The sequence below is a fragment of the Panthera uncia genome, chromosome X, assembly GCF_023721935.1.
Source record: "Panthera uncia isolate 11264 chromosome X, Puncia_PCG_1.0, whole genome shotgun sequence".
In the NCBI taxonomy this organism is placed as follows: domain Eukaryota; kingdom Metazoa; phylum Chordata; class Mammalia; order Carnivora; family Felidae; genus Panthera; species Panthera uncia.
In genome coordinates this window covers 69,946,029-69,970,029 of record NC_064817.1, presented here as the reverse complement: position 1 = coordinate 69,970,029, position 24,001 = coordinate 69,946,029, and the positions used below count along the sequence as shown (strand labels likewise).

The 24,001-nt window shown below is 34.7% G+C and overlaps 1 protein-coding gene across 1 annotated transcript in view; it reads right to left on the bottom strand.

The window, feature by feature from the left end:
• The window catches only part of KLHL4 (kelch like family member 4), a 167,295-nt gene extending 145,756 nt beyond the window's left edge, over positions 1-21,539 (bottom strand). Inside the window, 3 exon segments of the mRNA XM_049644031.1 lie at positions 21,062-21,209; positions 21,212-21,426; positions 21,428-21,539. Coding sequence (XP_049499988.1) covers positions 21,062-21,209; positions 21,212-21,426; positions 21,428-21,474 — 410 coding nt within the window. The 5' untranslated portion in view covers positions 21,475-21,539.
• Between the last annotated feature and the right edge of the window lie 2,462 nt (positions 21,540-24,001).

Sequence of the window (24,001 nt, the reverse complement as noted above, 5' to 3'; positions counted from 1 at the left end):
GGGACACACTGTGGTAGGGGCCTGTGCTGGTCTTCTGTGGGATAGTCTTGCTGTTCTTGGACAGGTGCACCTTTTATGGAGAAGGGAAGTAGTGCCAGAGCATAGGGGCATGGGATTTGAGTAAAACAGGCTAAAGAGTCAGTTTCCAGTTTAACTGCATTCAGCAGCTATCTCTGTGCCTATGCTGAGGGCAGGTTATGGATAAGATGTCTTCCAGCTTTTGTCTCCAGAGAGGTGTCTATGTGAATGCCACCTCCCACAGATGTGCTCCAAGAAGAATGAAGTCTCTTCCTGTGTGCCTTAGCTGATCTTCAGATTTTGCTGTCTGCACAGGGGTTACTTATTTACCTCCTGTCTAGGACTAGGTCAGTGCCCTCAGGTCTCCATCCGAACCAAGGCTGCCGACCTCTAAAACTCTTGTCTTTTCACCTCATTGGTTACAAAAACTCGTGAAAAACAGCCCCTCTCATTTTCCCAGGCAATGGATTTGGGTAAGTGCTCTCTTTGTGCATATCCCTATTTGATCCACTCTTTCTTTCCTTTCTCCATGACCAGGGCTCCCTCTTGTCTGCAGCACCACAATCCATTTCTGTTTCAAACCACATCTCTCTACTTCCTACCTTCCATAATGTGGCCTCTTCTCTCCCTCTATTTGTGCAGTTTATTCTTTCAGTTCTCAGATTGATTTCTTGTATATCCAGAATGATTTGACAGTTGTCTAGTCATGTTTGAGGGATGAAATAAGCCTAGGATCCTCCTACTATGCCACCACCTTAGTTTTCCCTATGAGTTCTTTATATATTTTGGATATTAACTTCTTATCAAATAAATGACTTGCAGGTATTTTCTCGCATTCCATAGCTTGTCTTTGTATTTTGTTGATTTTTTTTTGCTGTTTCCTGTACCTTTTTAAATTTAAATAAAGGCTTTCTTTTAAACAAGTGGACACTACATTAATAGTGGTATTACATGAGTCTTGATTAAGAACCCAACTGAGATTATCTTGATGATGTGACTACAGAAAACTATCTTAGAAAAATCCCATAAAAGTATACATATTCATATCTCTGTAAATTGGTTGTCAATTCATCACAACTAAATAATTTCAGTGAGAAACATATGTAAAATAATTGTATTTTAATAGCAGCACAATGTTAAATGTATATTAATATAAGTTCCTAATTTTTAAAATTTGACGATAATTTCTTTTTTATGTTTATTTATTTATTTTGAGAGAGACAGGAGTGAACAAGAGTGGGGAAGGGGCAGAGACAGAGGGAGAGAGAGACAATCCCAAGTGGGCTCTGCACTGTCAGTGCACAGACTGACATGGGACTTGAACCCATACACCATGAGATCATAACCTGAGCTGAAACCAAGATTTAGACACTCAATTGACTGAGCCACCCAGGTGTCCCTAAAATTTGGTAATAACTTCTAAATTTGTTCTTGATAAAATTTCTCTCCTGTCCTTTTGGTTATTTCCAAATATACCCCATCTCAGGTTTAAATCAAATTGAATTAAAATACTCTCTCATTTGCTAAAGTGTATTTCTAGAATGGTAACACATTCTAGTAATTTAAGTAGAGGATAGAATATGATAAAATTTTAGAATTTATTTTAGTGAGGATGTGGAGAAAAAGTAACTCTAATGCACTACTGGTGGGAAAGTAAATTGGTACAGCCACTGTGGATAATGGTAAAGAGGTTTCTAAAAAAAATTATAAATGGAAATACCACATAATACAATAATTCCACTGCTGGTATTTACCCAAATAAAATGAAAACACTAACTAAAAAAAATGTATGTAGCCCCTGTTTACTGTAGCATTATTTACAATAACCAAGATATTGAGGCAACATAAATGCCCATTGATAGATGAATGGACAAAGAAATGTGATTTATATAAATAAATGAGAAAAAAATAGCACATTTTCATTATATATGTATATAATGAAATATTACACAACCATAAAAATGGATGAGGTCTTGATATGTGTAACAACATGGATGGAACTAAAGGTCATTATGCTAAGTTAAATAAGTGAGAAAGGTAAATTACTTATTATTTCACTAATGTATGGAATCTCAAAAAATGAATAAATAAACAAACAGATTCAGACCTATAAATATAGAGAACAAACTGATGGTTGCTGAAAAGAAGAGGGATGAAGGGATTGGCAAAATGGGTTTAGGTGAATAGAAGATTCAGGTTTGCAGTTGTGGAATAAATAAGACATGAGAATAAAAGGCACAGCATATTGAACATAATCAGTGATATTGTAATACCATTGTATGGTGACTGAAGGTAGCTACCCTTCTCATGAGCATAGCATAATATTTACATTTGTCAAATCACTATGTTGTACAACTAAAACTAATATTACACTGTGTGTCAACTATTCCTAAATAAAAAACTTAAAAACAAAATGAAAAAACCCATAAAAATTCAATTTTGATACATCCTTGCTTTATTTTCATTATTGTAAAAATTAACCTAACAACATATGGAATATAGGATCAGAGTCCTGTAAATAAACGTGATCTTAACTGAAACCAGTAGAAGAGATGCCAGGGTTATTTATGGCTTAACAGAGGACAATGACTGTGTTGAAAAAGAGGAAGCAATCTCCAAAAATAAATGTGGAGATTAGTGAGATGAATAAGGGCAGAATATTTGGGCCATGGGTGTTTTTCGAGTACTCCTCAAATTACACTGCCTACATAAGGGGACACCGTGAGGAGTCCAGAGACAAGACTGAAGCACTACTGTCACTGGGTTCTGAAAGCAAATACTGGTGGGCAACACTGCCCTTAGGTATCTGGACTTTACTTAACATAAGTATTTCCCCAGTATGGAGAAAAAGCTAGCTTTTATGAAACTACTAAACACCTAATTATTGACCAAAGGAATAAACATGCCACACACACACACACACACTTTCTATGAATAAGTAGCTAGCATATGAGAACTAAGGGTACAGGTTTTTTATATTATTATTACTAAAAGTACAGTTTTGGTAAGCAAGTTTTTCTAATTAAGTTACAAAATACTAACATAATCTATGGCTTACTGGTTATGCTACTATTACAACATTTATTACACTTCATCTTACTTTACAGTTATTGTTATACATACGTTATGTTCTCTGCTATAATGTAAGCAACAGTTGATTTACAGATCATCCTCTCTGTCAAGGTATGTTGGATATATTATGCTTTATAAATATATATTGAATATATTAATTAAGTAGTAGTTTTAAGGGAATTTTTACCTTTACATAATTTTTGTTTTCCAGAGATGAAAGGGATTTACAGTAGTATGCTTTTTTTGACTTTCACTTACTGTTTTGGATCAGTGTAAAAAGCTTGCAGTCAGAATTACTTTAGCTTGTTTAACAGTAAGGAGGACATCTTGACATACAAAACTGAATCTAAAAGGAGTGTAAAATAAAACACCTCTAAAAAATGAGCAAGAGTCAGCTAGTAAGAAGGTGCAAGACTCAAAGTATCTCAGCTAAGGTCAACATAACAGAATTTTCATGGTTGTTTGTTGTAAAAAACATTCCTTCAATGCCTCATTAAGTGCTTCTGGAACAAATGTTGGCAAACTATGCCCTGTGAGCCAAATTCAGCCAGCCATCTGTTTTGTATCATTAGTGAGCTAGAAATGGATTTTACACTTTAAAATAATTAACAGTATCAAAAGGACACAGGAAAATTATATGTAATTTCACAATGTCCATAAATATGGTTTCATCGGAACACTGTAACACTCATTCATTTATATGTTATTTATGGCTGCTTTCACACTGAAGTCAGTTGAGTAGTTACAATAGAGACTGGATGGCTTGAAAAGCCCAAAATATTTGCTGTCACTTTTGTACTTATTTTATATTTAGTTAGTTTGATTTTATCACAACCCAAATAGCACAATCATATATTAAAATGGACCATTAAATTTCTTATTCCATCCACTGCTTGGATGACTAGAAAATGTTACCTAAACTTTACCATTCTAGATATCCAGTTCAGCAAATGTGGAAAAGATGTTTGTTATTGACTCAATTATAAAGACACGTGAAAATCTTCTCAAATGAGAAATGAAATGAAGACCTTGGTAAAATAACAATGGCTTATACTTACTATAAAATAAGTAACTGAATGATTAAGCAATGACTATATAATTAGGAGGCAGTTTTTATCACATGCAAGAAACAATAGTATGCTCAACAATCTGCATATGACAAATGAGTTATGATGAAATCTGTTCAACATGTAAAATGATAATGTTAATATTTACTTAACACTTATATGTGAGGCACTGTTCCAATAAATTTATATTTATTGCTTCAGTTAATCTTCCACACAATCATATGAGATAGGTGCACATGGTTTTCTCATTTTAAAAATGAGAGTAAATGAGGCACAAAGAGATTGAATAATTCACTTAAAGTCATAAGATAAATAGGTAGAAAAACTTGTCTTTTAATTCTGATACTCTGACTCCAGAGTGTACCCTCTCATGCCTTTTTATATAGGGTGTGGTAGAAAAATGCCCCAGGACACAAACACACAATTTAGGTTGGGTGTGGAGCCATAAATAGCTTTTAATTTTCCAGAAAACAATGGGCATTATAGAACCGGTTAGCATGATTGGAAGACAAATTCTATTGCTCATGTCAACTATTTTTTTCTTCAGTATATTAGCAATTTCATCACTGTGCTTTTTAATTTCCATTAGTTTTGTAAAGCAAATCATTTCTAATATTTTGAGCAAATTGAGTACAAACTGAGGTAGACTTCAAAAATAATGATTCTTTTAGGGAGAAGAAACCCTAGACTACAAAATCACACTTTGCTGCCCATAACAACTACCAATTATTCTCTTTTTGCAGTCAGCAGCATAAGGCAGTTCAAGAGATAGGAGGAAAACTGTTTTGAATTCGGCAAAGCAGAAAGAGAGTCTTGTTATGCACAAGGTTAAGTCTGAGGCTTTCCGTGATACCTGTTTAAAATTCACAGCCATTGACTGACTAAACAATACTGACAAATTCCCATTGCTGCTTTTCAGTCACAGCTCAATCTGAAAATCAGCCATGTATATTTTTATAACTACATTATTTTGGATGTTTTGTAGAGAGGTGGCAAATTATGAAAAAATAATAAAAATAGGGTATTTAGTATTGTTGAAGCCCCCCCCCCACAAATCATTGAGTATGAAAGTCAGATACATCAATAAAAAAATAGATAAAGAAGTTACCATGAACATGATGTTTTAGCAAAAGACATAAAACTACTTTCCAAATGTGCAGGTGACATAAAAGGAACTGGAGACTTGGGGAAAAATAGGAGCATATATTTAAAGAAAAACAATTACAAAAAGTTTGAATTGAGAAAAAAATAGTTTTATCTCTCTTAATGCCCTCCATTAAATTCAGCAGGTAGTGTATAATGATGAGAAGGCCTAAGGAGAAGACAATTCCAGAGAAACCAGCATGAAAACAGTCTAACCCAAAAATGACTCAAGGTCTTAACATTACTAAGAACATATATATGTTATTACATGATACATGCATGTGCATATAAGTTATATATACATATCTATATTTATATCTATCTATCTATATATATATCCACATTATATATGATGAAAATAATATGTATGTTCTTGGTTATTTTTGAGTTTGCTAATCTCATTAAAATTATAAATTCTTGTATCCACTCTGCAGAACTTCTCTTCTAAAACTTTAATGTATATTTTAGCCATAATTATTTGAAAAATATGAAAATAAAATGAACAATTTCCTGTGGTTTGTTTTATTTTAGTATTTAAAGTATCTATGCACTTTAATAAAATCTGAGAAAGTCAAAGTTTTGGGCAATATTGTTCAGTAAGAAAAAATTCAAATAAAAAGTTAAGTACAGCATCGGGATCTGTGGTTTTGTCTCTTTTCTTTCCAAGTTTTCTTGCACAAATCCTTAAAATTTAAGAAGAGAAAGGGAAAGGAATGAGAGTGAAGGATATAGAATTAAATGAAGCTCATAGTCAAAAACATATGAATAGTATACTGTGGCAGAATTTCAGGCTTTACCTTATATTTCATCATGGAGCTTCAGCAGGCTACCACAAAATAAACCTCTTCCTTAAAGAAATGCAATAAAGTGAGTTCATATTTTGACTTCCCAAAGGTTATCAGTATGAATATACTAAATAAATACCTCTAAAAATCGCTGTCTCTTTTAATTAGGTATAGTTATTATAGTAATAGTACTCCAAAAAGTTGATTTACTTTTTTTTCAAGGCCGTTTATGTCAGCTTAACTAAAGCTTCTGCTTTGTTAATTAATTTACCATACCTAGAAAAAAATATTGAAATATAGTAGTTTCCAGAATTAAATATCAATAATCGTCATACTTTATATCCAGTTATATAGGTATGATAGATTGTTCCCCACACAACTCCGTATGCAACTCCCATCCACACAGAAATTCTTACTCCTGTTCATCCTCTCCTAGGAAAAGAAAAGAATCAAAATAGTAAAGAAAGAAAAAGAACAACTAGAAAAGGGAGGAAGAAAATCTCAAACATTGGAAAATCACAGGAGTTTAGATGTCATACCTAGTATAGAATGGGTATCTGTAGTAAGACTCTCTAACTTTTATTTCCAACATTATTTGGAGCTACATACAGGACCATAACTTTCCAGCACGCCAGACTCACCTAGTTAAATGGGTGCCTCAAAAAGCATTTTTAAACAAAATTATCAAATAACTGATCTGAAGTAGTCTCCTATTAAATTCTTAGAATACCTGACATTAACTGTAAGATACATATCAGAATAAAGTTCCCCACAGCCTCCCTGTTCTGTTCATTTGGGTTTTTTTGTTTTCATTAAGTAAAAAGAATGAGATTAGTTAATGAAGTAAAATCTGAAAGGCATACATAATATTTAAGTTAGTTAAGTTTTATTTAAGTATTTTATCAGTAATACAAATTATGTTTAATTAATTATACCCTGAGAAGAGGGCTTGGTTTTTAAAAGCTTAATCTTTTCTAGGAAGTGTGTGTGAATGTGTGTGTGTGTGTGTGTGTGTGTGTGTGTCTGTGTGTTTGTCTGTGTGTGTGTGTGTGTGTGTGTATAGGTTGAATACTATTATGGGAACTTTAAGATGAAGGTCATAGAGTCATTCTTGTAATTTCTACTTAACGTTGAAAATCATGTGAATTATAAAAATAAAATCATCTGTAAAAATATTCTTTAGAACTCAAATTAATATTATAAATAAAATCATCTGCTGTTCTTTATATTGTCTCAATGTAGTCAAATGAATTTGTTTTTGAAAGTCAAATTGCATCAAGTCAGTGATATTTTGGTTCCCTCATACTAAAGCAAACAGACTGGGAAAATATCTAGATATCTGTAAGTTACTCAATTACCCATATATTCACTCGCATATTTTTAAGCACTGTAGGTGGGGCATTTACCTTAATGGCTCTCTTATTGATGTGAGCACTGTCTTATAAATTCCAGAGCCATTCTTCTTTTAAAGATGATGGAAGTAGGAAAGGGAAAATATAGTATTATATAGCAGAAATTATAGCAGAAATACTGACTTCTATGTATTTTATTTCTTTTTATCACAGACAAGTATCAAAGCAAGCCTTCTGGGAAATACCACTGTAATATAGTATTAGCAAGTAGAGTGAGTAACATAGTTTTCAACATAAAGCTGTTTTAAAAATAATATAAATAACAGCCTTAAATTCAATAAATAGTGTTTTATGTCATTATGTATAGCATTCTCACTACTATTTATAAAGCATTTAATGAGTTCTGTGCTATAGAAGCCTTCAGGGTATTTTACTGATGGTATTGCATGCATCAGTAAAAATTAAGGAAACACATAAAAATACTAAAGGGAGAAGTAAGGGGACCCTGGGCTTTCCTTGTCCCTCAAACACAATTGTATTGAGGTCGGATAATTTGAACACCCAGTAAATAGATCTGCAGACTGGTAGAAAAATCTTCATATTTGGAGGAAGACAGATTGGCAGGTGTAAGGTGTGTGGAAGTGAATGGTGGGGAGAGGAATAGCGGTGCCTTGGAGGGGAGTGAAATGTCCATGGAAAGGCAAAAGGAAGAGAAAGAAAGAGGGTTTGAGGAAGTGAGGCTTCGAGTTAGGAAAAGCTCTCTAGACCACGAACTGGGGAGTGAGAATACTGAGTGTCCCAGTTCTTTTTTGCAAACAGCATTTGGAACTCAAACTCTGAGGTTTTGGAAATTTGTGACTTTCTCTGGATTGCAGCTGTGATGCGTGCTTCTGGGGAGAGGGAAGATGGCCCTGGAGTACAGATCTCCAGGTTGAACTGGGAGAAAACATTCTCTTTCCTGGAATATTTTTGGAAGAGGGTTTATTGCCTCCTCAAAGACAAAAGACCCAGCAGGTGCCAGCAAAGGACTTTCATCAGCAAGTGGAGAGGCCCTACTACAGAGGAGGGGAGCAGATCCATGCAGTGCTAGATCCTTTAAGACTTTAGGTTTTGAATCCCAACCACGTGGCAAAGAAAAAAAATGTAGGAGAGTTATGTGTGTATTTATTGTAAGGGAGTGTATTGTAAGCCCTGGGAAAGTGAATGGGGTAATTGCTGAAACATCAGTGGTTTTCTGGTCTCAAGGCTGTCAAACACAATAGTATTATGAGAACAGAGCCACATGATCCTTCAGGAGCCAGTTAGGGAACAGACCCACTTTAATTGCCTGGCAGTCCTTGAAACTGCACATTTTCCCTGCATGCTTTCATGTAAACACAGATGTGTGTTTGGTCTATGTCTGGAGGCTCTTTGTGTTTTCCTCCCATGCTTTGACATTATTTGATGTTTATACCTGGTGAACATGAAATAAAGACTATGTACAGTTTGCTGTTGCTGCTGTTTTGCTGGCAGAGGGAGCCCTGCAAGTCTTCTCAGTCTAAGTGTCTGAGAATGCTTTCTTCAATGCATGGCTACTGTTATAGCACAGGGCAAACTGACTGCCCTCACTATTCTGTGAGGGTTGCCTGAACAGCAGAGATTGTGGACCCCTGGTCTGGGGACATGTTGGGGTGGCACCATTTCCCCCACAACACCAACACAGGGGGGATTCAGAAAGCAACACAGGACCCTAGTGGAGGCAGGACCAGCCTATACCCCTCCCAGTGCCTGACAACTGCTTATTAACTGGGCAAGAATGACTCAGAGCCAATGCAGCTGGCCTCTCCTCCAGAAGACCAGCAAAGTCAGAACGCACCACGCACCAAGTGCATTGAAAATTGTGCCTCAAAACAGCACTGACAGTTTTTTTTTCTTCCTTCTATTTTTTTTTTCTTATGGAATCAGGCTCCATGGTTCTTGTTTGTTTTTTACATTTTCTTTTGTCTTATTTTTTTGGATCAAGCAATTTTTTTATTATTTTCTTTTTTCTTCTTTTTTTCTTTTCTTCCCCTTAAAAAAACTTTTTCTTTACTTTTTTTTTTATTGGAATCAATCTTATAGTTTTTTGATTCTCTGTTGTTTTGTTGTTGTTGTTCCCTTTACTCTTCTTTTGGGATCAGGTTCCCCCTTCATTTTTTTTTCCAGAGTTACCTTAACAAACAAACTAAAACACACCTAGTTAAAAGTCCAAACACTCCACCAATGCAAGCATAGAGAAGCTCTTCAGGGGAATGACCAGTGGGAAAGAGCAACCAAAACACAACAGCAGAGTGAATACAGGTTACACCCGACACACTTCCTGGAGTGCCAGGCCCCGGACAGTGTATGACACCTTTTTAATATAGTAGTACTCTCAGGTGCAAGACACATAACAAGCTTTTAAAACACACAAAAGACAGAAACAGTCAAAATGAAAACATAGAGAAATTCTCCCTAAAGGAAAGATCAAAGAGAAATCACAGCCAAGGATTTGTTCAAAACAATATATACAACAATACAAACAATACATCTGAAGAAGAACTTCAAGAAGCAGTCATAAGACTACTAGTTTGTAGAGCACTCAAATACATAAATTGATTAATCACAAACATAAAAATTCAATAATAATAATAATAGTACCATAAAAATATTAAAGTATTAAAGTATTAAAAATAGAATTACCCTATGACTCAGCAATGGCACTGCTTGGAATCTACCCAAAGGATACAGAAGTTCTGATGCATAGGGGCACTTGTTCCCCAATGTTTATAGCAGCACTCTCAACAATAGCCAAATTATGGAAAGAGCCTAAATGTCCATCAACCGATGAATGGATAAAGAAGATGTGGTTTATATATACAGTGGAATACTAATTGGCAATGAGGAAGATGGAAATCTGGCCATTTGCAGCAACGTGGATGGAACTGTAGGCTATTATGCTAAGTGAAATAAGCCAGGCAGAAAAAGACAATACCGTATGTTTTCACTTGTATGTGATTCTGGAGAAACTTAACCAAAGACCATGGGGGAGGGGAAGGGGGAAAAAAAACAAAAAGTTACGGAGAGGGAGAGAGGCAAACCATAAGAGACTCTTAAGGACTGAGAACAAACTAAGGGTAGATGGGGGGTCAGGGAGAGGGGAAAGTGGGTGATGGGTTGGAGGAGGGCACTATTTGCGATGAGCACTGGGTGTTGTATGGAAAATAATTTGTCAATAAATTATGTTAAAACAAAATGATGTGAGTGGTATCCAGTTGTATCCAGGGGATAAGATAAACTTAGGGTCCTCCCACTCTGCCATCTTCTCCTACCTCCCCCACTCTGATAGTTTTAAGAAACATGATCACTGGTTTTGCTCTCTTCCAGTGTCAATATATTGATTTGGAAAATGCCATGTTATTTTACTGTGTTTCAGAGTAAAACATTACATAATGCTTTTTCTTTTAAATATCAGTAATACCTGTTTCATCCTAAAACAGCAGATAAAACAAAACTACTTGATTTTAATTTTCTCTCTTTTAGTTACTTTTCCTTAGGTAGTTCTTTTTAAGTCTTTTTTTAATTTTCTTTTTTCTCTTTTAAACCTTATATATTGGCTACCAGGGCTGTGATTTTTTCATTCTTTTTTTAATTTTATATACATATATGTGTATACAAACACATGCGCATATATATATGTTTATATATTATATATATTTGTAATATATATATTTATAATATATATATTTATATATTTATAATATATATTTATATATATTTATAATATATATTTATATATGTTTATGTTTATATATATATATATATATATATATATAAGTTTCATAGGTAACATACAGTGCAATATTGGTTTCAGGAGTAAAATTAAGTGATTCATCACTTACATACAATACTCAGTGCTGGTCACAACAAGTGCCCTCCATAATACCCATCACTCATCTAGCCCATCTCCCACCCATTTCCTTCCATCAACCTTCTGTTTTATCTCTATTGTTAAGAGTCTCTTGTGGTTTGTTTCCCTCTCTCCCCTTCCCTATATTCCCATATGTTCATATGTTCTGTTTCTTAAATTCCACATATGAGTGAAACCATATGGTATTTGTCTTTTTCTGACTGACTTATTTCGCTTAGCATAATACATTCTGGTTCCAACCACATTGTTGCAAAGGGCAAGATTTCATTCTTTTCAATAGCTCTGTAATATTCATTATATATATGTCACATATTCTTTATCCATTTATTAGCTGGTGGACATTTGGTCTGTTTCCATAGTCTAGCAATTGTTGATAATGCTGCTATAAACATTGGGGTGTATGTATCCTTTAACAAATAGTAACTACAGTCCATATCATCAGGATAGGGCCAGAAATTGCATACAGGTTTTAGATATTCTCATAATGTTAGCTTCCTTTCCTAGAATTGCCTTTAGACTGTTTATTATGTTGTTGCCAATGTATAGGAAAAAGCCTACTTCTTTTGATTTAATATCCTTTAATCAGTTGACAAAGAACAAATTAAAGAAAACAAACAACAAAATCTTACAACTACATAATCTTCTATTATTGACTTATGGAATCTACATATTAAGATAGCACTTGCTAAAATATTGTTTTACAGAAAAATTGTGATAGTCTATAAATTGTATAGTCTCCATAAAGCCCACGCCCAGTTTCCATTGTTATTAATAACTTATATTAGTATGGCAATTTTGTTACAATTTATTAACCAATAGTGGCACATTATTATTAACTTAAGTCCATTTTTTTACCCAGATTTCCTCAGTTTTTAACTAAGGTCTGTTTTCTCTTCCACATCCCATTTATTTTTCATGTCTTCTTAGGGTCCTCTCAACTGTGACAGTTTCTCAGATTTCCTTTTTTGATATTAGTAGTTTGAAAATTATAGACCAGGTGCTTTTTAAATATTCCTCTATTAGAATTTGTATGATGTTTTTCTCATGATTAGCTGGAGAGGTTATGGGTTTTGTGGGAGGAGAGGACAGAAGTGCCATTCTCATCACATCATACCAAGTGTACACACTGTCAAAATTACTAAGCACTTTTGATGTTAAACTTGCTTACCTGGCTCAGGTAGTATTTGTCAGGTTTCTTCCTTGTAAAATTACCACACCCCTGCAGTGGTTCTATACTGTATCACTTTTAAGAAAGAAGTCAATATGTACTGCCCACACTTAAAACACAGTAGTCACCTCTACCTCCTTGAGGGCAGAGTATGTACATAAATAATATGGAATTTTTCTGCATAATACATTTGTCTTTTATTTATGGATTTATGTATTTATTTATTTATGGACTTACGAATATTTTTTTAAATTTTGGTTTATAATCAAATATAATTTTATTTTTTTGCTAACATTGTTCTAGCTTTGGCCATTGGGAACTTTTATAGTTGGCGCCTATGTACTTTGACATGACATAGCCCCATCATTATTTTTTGAGAACTTTCTTCTTTTATGGCACTAAAAATGTTCCAGGTACATTTTATAGAACATTATATTTCAATCTGAGTGTTTTTATTATTAAGGATCTAGTGTTCCCCACTCCTCTACCTTGATTTGTTTTTCATATTATTCAAATATAAGAATTTTACACTAATATATATATAGCATTGGAAGCAATTTTTACTTACAAACTCATAGGAAAGTCATCAACAAGATTGCTATTAAGGAGATGTTTTACAAAAATCAGAAAGAATACATAGAAGTTTAAAAGATAAACTTTAAATTAAAATAGTAAGTGCCTGAACATTTAGGCAATGTGGCACAGGTTGATATACTTAATATGTTGTTCTTGAAGCCACATATTAAATAATACCATACATGTTGAGTCTTTCATTTCTATTTCCAAATGCAGAAATGAAATAGTTGCCTTTCTTTTTTTTATTTTTTTTAATGTTTATTTATTTTTGAGACAGAGAGAGACAGAGCATGAACAGGGGAGGGTCAGATAGAGAGGGAGACACAGAATCCGAAGCAGGCTCCAGGCTCCGAGCTGTCAGCACAGAGCCGGATGTGGGGCTTGAACTCATGGACCACGAGATCATGACCTGAGCCGAAGTCCGACGCTCAACCGACTGAGCCACCCAGACGCCCCGAAATAGTTGCCTTTCAAATGTCAGAAATAACAACTATAGACATGCTTAATTATGGTATTTAAAGGAACATGGAACTAACGTATTGTTAGATCCTTACACTGAAAGGAGTCCCAATTTTTCCAAATATTAAATACATTTTAGTTAATGTTAACTTAAATATATATACAATACCACACTGCTAGAAATGAAACATGAGGACCATGGAATGAGGCTGCAAGTAACAAAGATTTAAATCAAGATTTAAAATCAGATATTCCATCTATAAAATGGTTTGGAATCATTTCATTAATTTTAAATTATTTTTTAAAATACTCTAAATTTAATAAAGCAATTGAAAATTTGTATAATCTTATACCATACATTCTAAACCATATGCCAAGGGATTTAACCATAAACTTTCTATAAACTACAAATTATAGTTTGTTCCTTATTTTTTCCTTTGAAGTAACAGTTTCTACTGAACAATGCAGTGTAAAAGAGTTTCCTAAGTGAAATAAATTAGATCAAGGAAGACAAATACCATGTGATTTCACTCATAAGTGGAATCTAAAAACAAGTTAAAAAACAAAAATAAGAATATTTGCCATATAAGAAGCACGATTATAACAGACTGTTAAAATATTTGTTTTGATTTTTAGAATGCTAGGGATGAAATAAAGGAAAGAAAGAACACTGAGCAACATAGTTATAATGAAGCAAAGATGTAGAGTTAGTAGACAACTAGAACAAAAAATGATAATGACAAGCATACTGGTATGTACATACTTAACAGTGTGCGATCATGATACAGTGCTGTTCCTAAATGAAGTAGTAAATTACAACTCAATTACATAGGAATGTTTTTGGGCTTTAAAATGATCAAGCCAAGATATTAATATAACTATTTTTTTTCTTTCTCCAAATTTTTATTTAAATTCTAGTTAACTTATAGTGTAATATTAGATTCAGGTATACAACTTAGTGATTCATAACTTACATATAACTTTAATACTTTGCTTTTAATATCTGTTTTAGGAATAATTGTATGTTATTCATTTATGCTCCAATTTAATAATTTAGTTCATTCTCTTAATTTTCTGCAATATTTGTAGAAAGCAGGATGACTTAGATACCCTTACTTTGCCCAGAAAGTCACAGCCCATCTTGTAGTAGTGTGATAATTTTCCACACGGACTGCCATGTTTGTTTGTTTACCACAAGAGGGAATGTGAGGCTGTTGCCAATATCTCAGGAACCTTTCCTCCTGTGTCCCCAGTCTTGTTGAAGAGAAGCGTTAGAGAATCAAGACATAAGTTCCTTCTCAAACTCTCCTTAAGACCTAATACAGAATAGCTAATATGACATTAATAATCCATCATATTTTAATTAATAATTTCCTAACACCTTTTCTTTTGTTAAAAATATCCTTGGCACATCTATAAAACCACTCTATTTAATTTAAGAAAATATTAACTTTCTACTGTAACCAAAGAAAATTTAACAGAACATTTCTTTAGAACATGAAACATATCAGAAATAAAATAAAAAAGAAATTTATATATATATAAAACATTCTTTGGTGAAAATTTATATTTGACATTTTATCCAGCATGTTTCTATCAAATAATTTATTGTAAAAGTGTTCTCATGTTGGAATATCAATTTAGGAATCTTTAAAAAATTCTATCAGGCGGTAACAGAGGATAATTTAAATTTCTCTACCACAGAGTCAAATGCATTTAATATTAATCTCAAATTTCAGCAGTTCTTAAAATTGTAATTCATGGTGAAAAGAGATCAAATGAAAATATGCTGAATGGGGGAAGGGCCAACATGTTGGAGAAGTAAGAGGATCCAAAGTTCTCTCGTCTCACAAACAAAGCAGAGTTGAAGCTAATGGACTTTGAAATCTGAGAGTATGGGAGGAAGAGATTGTATCTTCCAGGGACACACTGGGACAACGTGACAAGGCATAAAGCTACTTCAACAAACAAGTCAACCCACACCAACTGGATGGGTCAAAATATCACAACAAGTAGGGAGATGAAGTAACCAAAGTCACAACAACAGAGCTCAAGTAACAATCTCCACAAAACACATCTTGCAAGGCCAGGCCCTGGACAGTGTATGACCCCTTTTAATATAAAAATTCTCGCAGGTGCAGGATACATAACAAGCTTTTAAAACCCATTAGGGACAGAAAATGAGTCAAAATGATGAAACAGAAGAATTCTCCTCACAAGAAATTCCAAGAAAAAATGACAGCTAAAGAACTGATCAAAACAGATTTAAACAATAAAAATGAACAAGAATATAGAGTAATAGTCGTAAGATTAATTACTGGGCTTGAAAAAAGCATAGAACAGCAGAGAATCTATTGCTGCAAAGATCAAGGAACTAAAAAATGCTCATAATGAATTTAAAAAATGCTGTCAATGAGGTGCAAGATAAACTAAAGGTGGGACAGCCAGAATTGAAGAGGTAGAGGTGAGAATAGGTGAAATAGAAGATAAAATTATGAAAAAAAGATGAAACTGAGAAAACGACAGATTAAAAAAAATTCTGGATCACAAGCAGAGAATTAGAGAACTAAGTGACTCAATGAAACAGAACAATATATGTATCATAGGCGTTCCAGAAGAAGAAGAAAGAGACAAAGGGGCTAAAGGTGTGATTGAACATATGATAGCTGAGAACTTCCCTAACCTGGGAAAAGAAACAGACATTCAAATCCAGAAGGCACAGAGAACTCCCTTGCGACATAACTTGAATTGATCTTCAGCATGACAAAGCATAGTGAAACTGGCAAAATACAGAGATAAAGAGAGAATTCTGAAAGCAGCTGGGGATAAATCAGTCTTTACCTACAAGGGTAGACACATAAAGGTAGTAGAGGACCTATCTACTGAAACTTAGCTGGCCAGAAAGGAATGGCAGGAAATTTTCAATGTGTAGATTAGGAAAATTCTGCAGCCAAGAATCCTTTATTCAAAAAGCCTGTCATCCAGAATACAAGGAGAGCAAAAAGTTTCCCCGCCAAAACAAACAAACAAACAAACAAACAAAAAAACCTGAAGGAATTCATCACCACTAAACCAGCCCTATAGGAGATCCTAAGGGGGACTCTGTGAGTGAATATTGCAAAGACCACAACACACCAGAAACATCACTGCAAGCATGAAACCTACAGATAACACAATGACTCTAAACCCATATCATTCAATAATAACACTGAATGTAAATGGAATAAGTACTCCAATCAAAAGACATAAGGTATCAGAATGGATTAAAAAAACATGACTCATGTATTTTCTGTCTACAAGAGACACATTTTAGACCTGAAGACACCTTCAGATTGAAAGTGAGGGGATCGAGAACCATCTATCATGCTACTGGAAGTCAAAAGAAAGCTGGAGTAGCATACTTATGTCAGACAAACTAGTTTTAAAGTAAAGGCTGTAACAAGGGATGAATAAGGGCATTATATCACAATTAGAGGGTCTATCTATCAAGAAGACTGAACAATTATAAATGTTTATTCACCGATTTCTGAAGCACCCAAATATCTAAAACAATTAATCACAAACATAAGCAATCTTATTGGTAACAATGTAGTAATTGCAGGGGACTTTAATACTCCACTTACAACAATGGACACACCATCCAGACAGAAAAACAATAAATAAACAATGACCCTTAATGATACACTGGACCATATTGACTTGAGAGATATATTTAGAACTCTGCATCCCAAAGCAACAGAATATACATTCTTCTTGAGTGCACATACAGCATTCTCCAAGATAGATCACATACTGGGTTACAAAACAGCCCTCAAAAAATATAAAAGAATTGAGATCATACCATGCACACTTTCAATCACAATGCTATGAAACTTGGAATCAACCACAAAAAAAGTTTGAAAAACATCCAAATGCATGGAGGATAAAGAATATCCAACTAAAGAATGAATGGGTCGACCAGGAATTAAAGAAGAAGAATATATATATATATATATATATATATATGAAAATGAAAACACGACAGTCCAAACCCTTTGGGATGAAGCAAATGTAGTCCTATGAGGAAAATACACAGCAATCCAGACCTATCTCAAAAAACAAGAAAACTCCCAAATATAAAATCTAATAGCACACCTAAGGAACTAGAAGCAGAACAACAAAGAAACCCCAAATCCAGCAGAAGAAAAGAAATAATAAATATCAGAGCAGAAATAAACTATATAGAATCCAAACAAAAAAAAAAAAAAAGGAAAGGAACGGAAAGGAAAGGAAACAAACAGTAGAACAGATCAATGAAACTAAGAGTTGGTTTTTTGAAAAAATAAACAAAATTGATAAACCCCTAGCCAGACTTCTCAAAAAGAAAAGAGGACCCAAATAGATAAAATCACAAAAAAAAATGGAATTATCACAACCAATCCCACAGAAATACAAGTAATTATCAGAAAATACTATGAAAAATTATATGCCAACAAACAGGACAACCTGGAAGAAATGGACAAATTCCTAGACACCCATACATTATCAAAACTCAAACGGAAAGAAATAGAAATTTTGAACAGACCCATAACCAGAGAGGAAATGGAATCAGTTCCCGAAGAGCCAAAGTAATATTGAAGAAGAAAACCAAAGTGGAAGGCATCACAATCCCAGACTTTAGCCTCTACTACAAAGCTGTAATCATCAAGAGAGTGCGGTATTGGCACAAAAACAGACACATAGACCAATGGAATAGAATTGAGAACCCAGAATTGGACCCACAAATGTATGGCCATGTAATCTATGACAAAGCAGGAAAGAATATCCAATGGAAAAAAAAAGACAGTCTCTTTAGCAAATGGTGCAGGTAGAACTGGACAGCAACAGGCAGAAGGATGAAACTAGACCACTTTCTTACACCATACCCAAAAATAAACTCAAAATGGATGAGAGACCTAAATGTGAGACAAGAAACCATCAAAACCCTAGAGGGAAAGCAGGCAACAACCTCTTTGACCTTAGCTGGAGCAATATCTTACTCATCACATATCCAAACGCAAGGGAATTAAAAGCAAAAATGAATTATTGGGACCTTATGAAGATAAAAAGCTTCTGCACTGCAAAGGAAACAATCAACAAAACTAAAAGGCAACCAACAGAATGGGAGAAGATATTTGCAAATGAAATATGGGAATAAGGGCTACCATCTAAAATCTATAAAGAATTTACCAACCTCAACACCCAGAATACAAATAATCCATTGAAGAAATGGGCAGAAGACCTGAATAGACACTTTTCCAAAGAAGACATCCAGATGGCCAACAGACACATGAAAAGATGCTCAACATCACTCCTCATCAGGGAAATACAAATCAAAGCCACACTCAGATACCACGTCACACCAGTCAGAATGGCTAAAATGTACAAATCAGGAAACTACAGATGCTGGCAAGGATGTGGAGAAACAGGAGCCCTCTTGCCCTGTTGGTGGGAATGCAAACTGGTGCAGCCATTCTGGAAAACAGTGTGGAGGTTCCTCAAAAAATTAAAAATAGTGCTACCCTATGACACAGCGATAGCGCTATTAGGAATTTACCCAAAGGATATAGGAGTGCTGATGCATAGGAGCACATGTACCCCAACGTTTATAGCAGTGCTTTCAACAATAGCCACATTATGGAAAGAGCCTAAATGTCCATCAACTGATGAATAAAGAAGATGTGCCTTATATACTCAATGGAATACTACTTGGCAATTAGAAAGAATGAAATCATGCCATTTGCAGCAATGTGGATGGAACTGAAAGGTATTATGCTGAGTGAAATAAGTCAGAGAAAGACAGATATCATGTTTTCACTCATATGTGGATTGAGAAACTGAACAGAAGACCATGGGGGAAGGAAAGGGGAAATAATAGAAACAGAGATGGAGGGTGGCAAACCACAAGAGACTATTAAATACAGAGAACAAACTAAGGGTTGATGGGGTGTGGGGGAGAGGGAAATGGGCGATGTGTATTGAGCAGGGCACTCGTTGGAATGAGCACTGGGTGTGGTAGGTAAGCCAACTTGATAATAAATCATATTCATAAAAATGTGCTAAATCTAAAAGCATATATTACATATTATTTTAAAGTCCAATTAGTTGTACTAAATACAACCTGCTATCCCAGCAGTTATATAGCATTTTCTTGCATAATCACAAATTATTTAGGAAATTAATATATACACACTTTACTTCTTATAGTGTCTGTATCACAACCTAAAATTATTCTTAAAGTCATTTCACAAAATCTTTTGTATGTTTATATTTCACTAAGAAGATTGATTTTCTATAAAGGCATTATTTTTCACAGTTGTCACTTGTCATAATGTTATATTGTTTTTTCTACTGATATTACATAAGGAAGGAAGGAATTGTCAGGCAGTTTTATGGAAAGAAAAACATATCTAGAAGCAAATTTGCTGGTCCTTATCTTCTATAGTTATGTAGAGACATAGTACATCAAATAAACAAAGATTATTTCCGAACAATAAGCATAGCTTCATGTTGAAATGTTACATAATTTAAAATATATAAAAATATTTATTTTCTTATGGTTCTTTTTCACTTTAATTACATTGCCAAGATTATCAGTTGTGTCTACAATATATGGGGAAATAAAATCTGATAGTGTAAAAGAAAAAAAAGTAAAAATCTACTAGGTTAAGTTATATTGGACAAGATTAGCATACAGAACACAGTTTTCTCTTTTTCAAACAGTTAGTGGACACAAAAATGAAGACATAATCAAATATTTTATGAACTATACTTAAGCTATACTTTATTATCACTTCTTATTTCATTTTAATATCCTCAAATAGCTGAAGTGTTCCATTTCGAACTCTACGATCTCACTGATATAAGGACCATTTCATTACTTGCTTTATGTCAAATATTTTCATGATTATAAACTATCTATGAAACAAATACAACTTCAAATAAATTTCAAATGCCAAAGGAAGCTGTTCTGTACTCTCATATAAAGATAATGTATTTATTTAGTGTAAATACAGCAACTATGTACTATAGAACAGATAAGAATGTACTGAGCACTTAGAGCTTTTATTTTGTCAAAATTGGCCTACCTCACAAAGTCAGAGTTGCTAGTCATGTAACTCATTATACTTGCATAGAGAATCACAAGTATGTGAACCTCCAAGCCACAGAAGATATTTACAAAAAGTTAGTAATTATAATAAATACCTCTTAGCCCTAAAACAGAAATCTTAACAGAATTGGAATGGAATCAGAAAAGTAAACTCACCACCCTAAAACATATTTCCCTTTAATTATCAAAACTTATGAATTATTACTCTTTTCCTTTATAGACTTAGAGGTAGGGGGTTCTTGTAAACGTTCATTGGCTGCATACAAATTCAGAGATAATTATAGCACTTTTATTTAAACACTAAATAAGAGTTGAAGAGTTAACCTATTCTGTGGCTTTCAATTATGCAATTGAAAATTCCTACCTCACTGTAGAATCTTCTGTATTATCAGCAGCAGTCATCTCCAAATCTTTAAGTGTTTCTCAGGCTTCTTTAAACAAATTCCCTTCTGGAAGTGCCATAGGAGTAGCTTCATTTGCTCGAAAATGTTCTATCAGGTTTTGTGAGGCCAATTCTGAAAGGCTCTTTGATGGTCAGGGGCTAGTCCTGGCACTGATGTTAGTATGTTGGGATGGAAAGGATTGTTCCTTTTTTCCAGTCTATTTCTGTCCTGAGAGTGGTTGTTCAATGTGCCCTGAACCGGGGTCCCTCTAAGCTCATATCCTTCCTGCTGAAGGCAGTTTCCAGTGTTGGAGGATCCTTGAGAAGGATGACTAAACCACCTCCAGCCTTAGGATCTGTTTCACATCAAATTCTTTTTTGCCAAACACTGACATTGTTGCTGGAGGAAAGACAAAAGCCTTCTCTCACAGAAAGGAAATGGAGCCTTTGTTATCTCCTGTTTCCCTGCCTCTTCTGTAGAACTAACAAAAGCACAAGTGCGAGAGCAGTCTTTCTTGCTTCCCTCCCTTCCCCCATTGCCTGTGGTGGTGTCCTGTGAATACTTCTAGCTTTCTAACTGAAGCAGAAAACTTCAGCTAACAGTAGGTGGGAAGTCACACTGACAGGATGATGAGATCAGATCTTAAAGTAGTAAAACAGCTTAGCACAGGAAAGCAGCTACCCCAACACACTGCAGCTGCTGGATTTGCATGCTCACAGCCCTCCCACCTCGATTTGCAAATCTAACCCAGCTTCTTCTTCCTTACCTGAATTATATTAGCTGTGGCTTAAACCTAGGCAAGTGAGCAAAAGCAGTATTTAAACTCACTTCCTTATATATTCCCTCTACTCACCCCTGCCAGATTCATTCCCCATTAGTGCACTTCTGAAAGCGCACTATTTTGTCCTACAAGAATTTGTACCAAGGGATTTATTATGATCTTTTTTTTAGGTACTCATGGAAATTTTAATGGTACCTCATTAAGGAAGAACATCTTGTCATCAGTCCTCTCATGCAGGTTTGTAGTTACTTTTACATAATATCTAAAAATATGAATGTTTTTACATTAATATTTACTTAAAAACCTGAATAGTTTCAGAAACATGAGACAGTGTTGGTTACCCATGACTAAAAGCACACACACCCCACTACAGAATGTGTTTTTTAATTTAAATTTTAGAATTTGAAAGGGCGGGCCTACGCCGGCCGACTCCATCTTGTTCTGTGTCCTTCACCTTGACCACACCTCCTTCCCTTGAGTAACCCCCCCTTACCTGCCTAACAGGACTCGGACCCTTCCCCAGGACCCTTCCCCAGCCAATCGGCTGAGGCCATAGCCATTACCTCACCAACTGCCCCTAGGCCCCAATAAAACCTTTGTCCTTTTGAAACTCACTCTCTTTCCCTGGTATCTCACCACTGCGTCGGTGCAGGTAGGGGATTGAGCTCGAGCTAGCTCGAATAAAGGCTCTTTGCTTTTGCATCGGACTCGGCTCCCTAGTGGTCTTTGGGGATCACGAATTCTGGGCATAACAGAATTCAGCGATTTATCACTTACATACAACATCAAGTGCTCATCACAAGTGCCCACCTTAATACCCATCACCCATCTAGCCCATCTCCCACTCATCTCCCTCCATCAACCCTCAGTTTGTTCTCTATCATTAAGAGTCCTATGGTTTGTTCCTCTCTCTTCACTAGAGGATGTATTAACAGTAATTTAAGTCCACACTTTAAGGAAAAGAGCAGTAGTTTCCTAAGCTAGTTAAGTTAGAAGAGGTGCCTCTCTCAGTGACCAAAAATTGAAAACGAATAGTCCATTCTGGCCCCATGCCTGTATAAACACCTCCTTATCATGCTCTTTACTTTCACAGGGAGTATTCAAGGTCTTTTTGTTGTTGTTGTTGTTTAAAAAGTCTTTTTGAGAGGATAAAAAAGGGCATGTTTTGAATCAACTCTGAATTGCCATATAATTCAGTAATAACCGTGTACAAAGTACTTTAAATCAGAATCACTACATGGTACAAAGGCAAGTGTTTCTATAACAATCATGTATCAGAAATGCTTTCACCAATACCATTTTGAAATTTAGTTTGAATTTTATCCAGCTTCCATGTAATGTACAGGTGATAAGGGGAAATTATACCAGTTTATTCTTAGAAAGAATATCCCAATTGTAAGGTTTAGGTTTTAGTTCTGGCTTTATGGTAATGAGCTGTATAACCTTGAAAAGTAACTTCTAATCACAGTTTCTTCATACATAATATGGAAAAGTGAAGACATTTTTAAGTTTCTACTTGCAGTGGATTTTAAAATCTTGTAAACAATGAATATCTTTTCCAAAGTTTTTGTATGTATTTTGTCTACAGTTTTCTATAAATCTAATTTTTCCTCTCTGTTTTTGTATGTGTAATGGTAAATTTGTGTCAACTTGGCTGAGCAACAGGGTGTCCACGTATTTGGTTAAGCATAATTTTGGCTGTTTCTGGATAAGTTTAACATTTAAGTTGACATACTTAGTAAATTGTCTTCTTTAATGTGGGTGGGCTTTATGCAACCAGTTTAAGGTCAAAAACAGAATGTCACACTTCCCTGAGTAAGAAGGAATTTTCTTGCCTGTCTTCAAGCTGGGACATCATTTTTTTTTCCCCCTGACTTCAGATTCAGACTGAACTATTGGCTATTCTGGGTCTCAAGCCTGCCAGCCATTAGATAGAAACTATACCATTGGATCTTCTGGGTCTCCAACTTGCTGATCCATATCTTGGAACATGTCTGCCTCTATAATCATATGATCCAATTCCTTATAATAAACCAATGTCTCTCTGTAGATAGATGACAGATACAGAGAAAACACACACATACACATACACACACACACACACACACACACACATCTTATTGGCTCAGTTTCTTTGGAG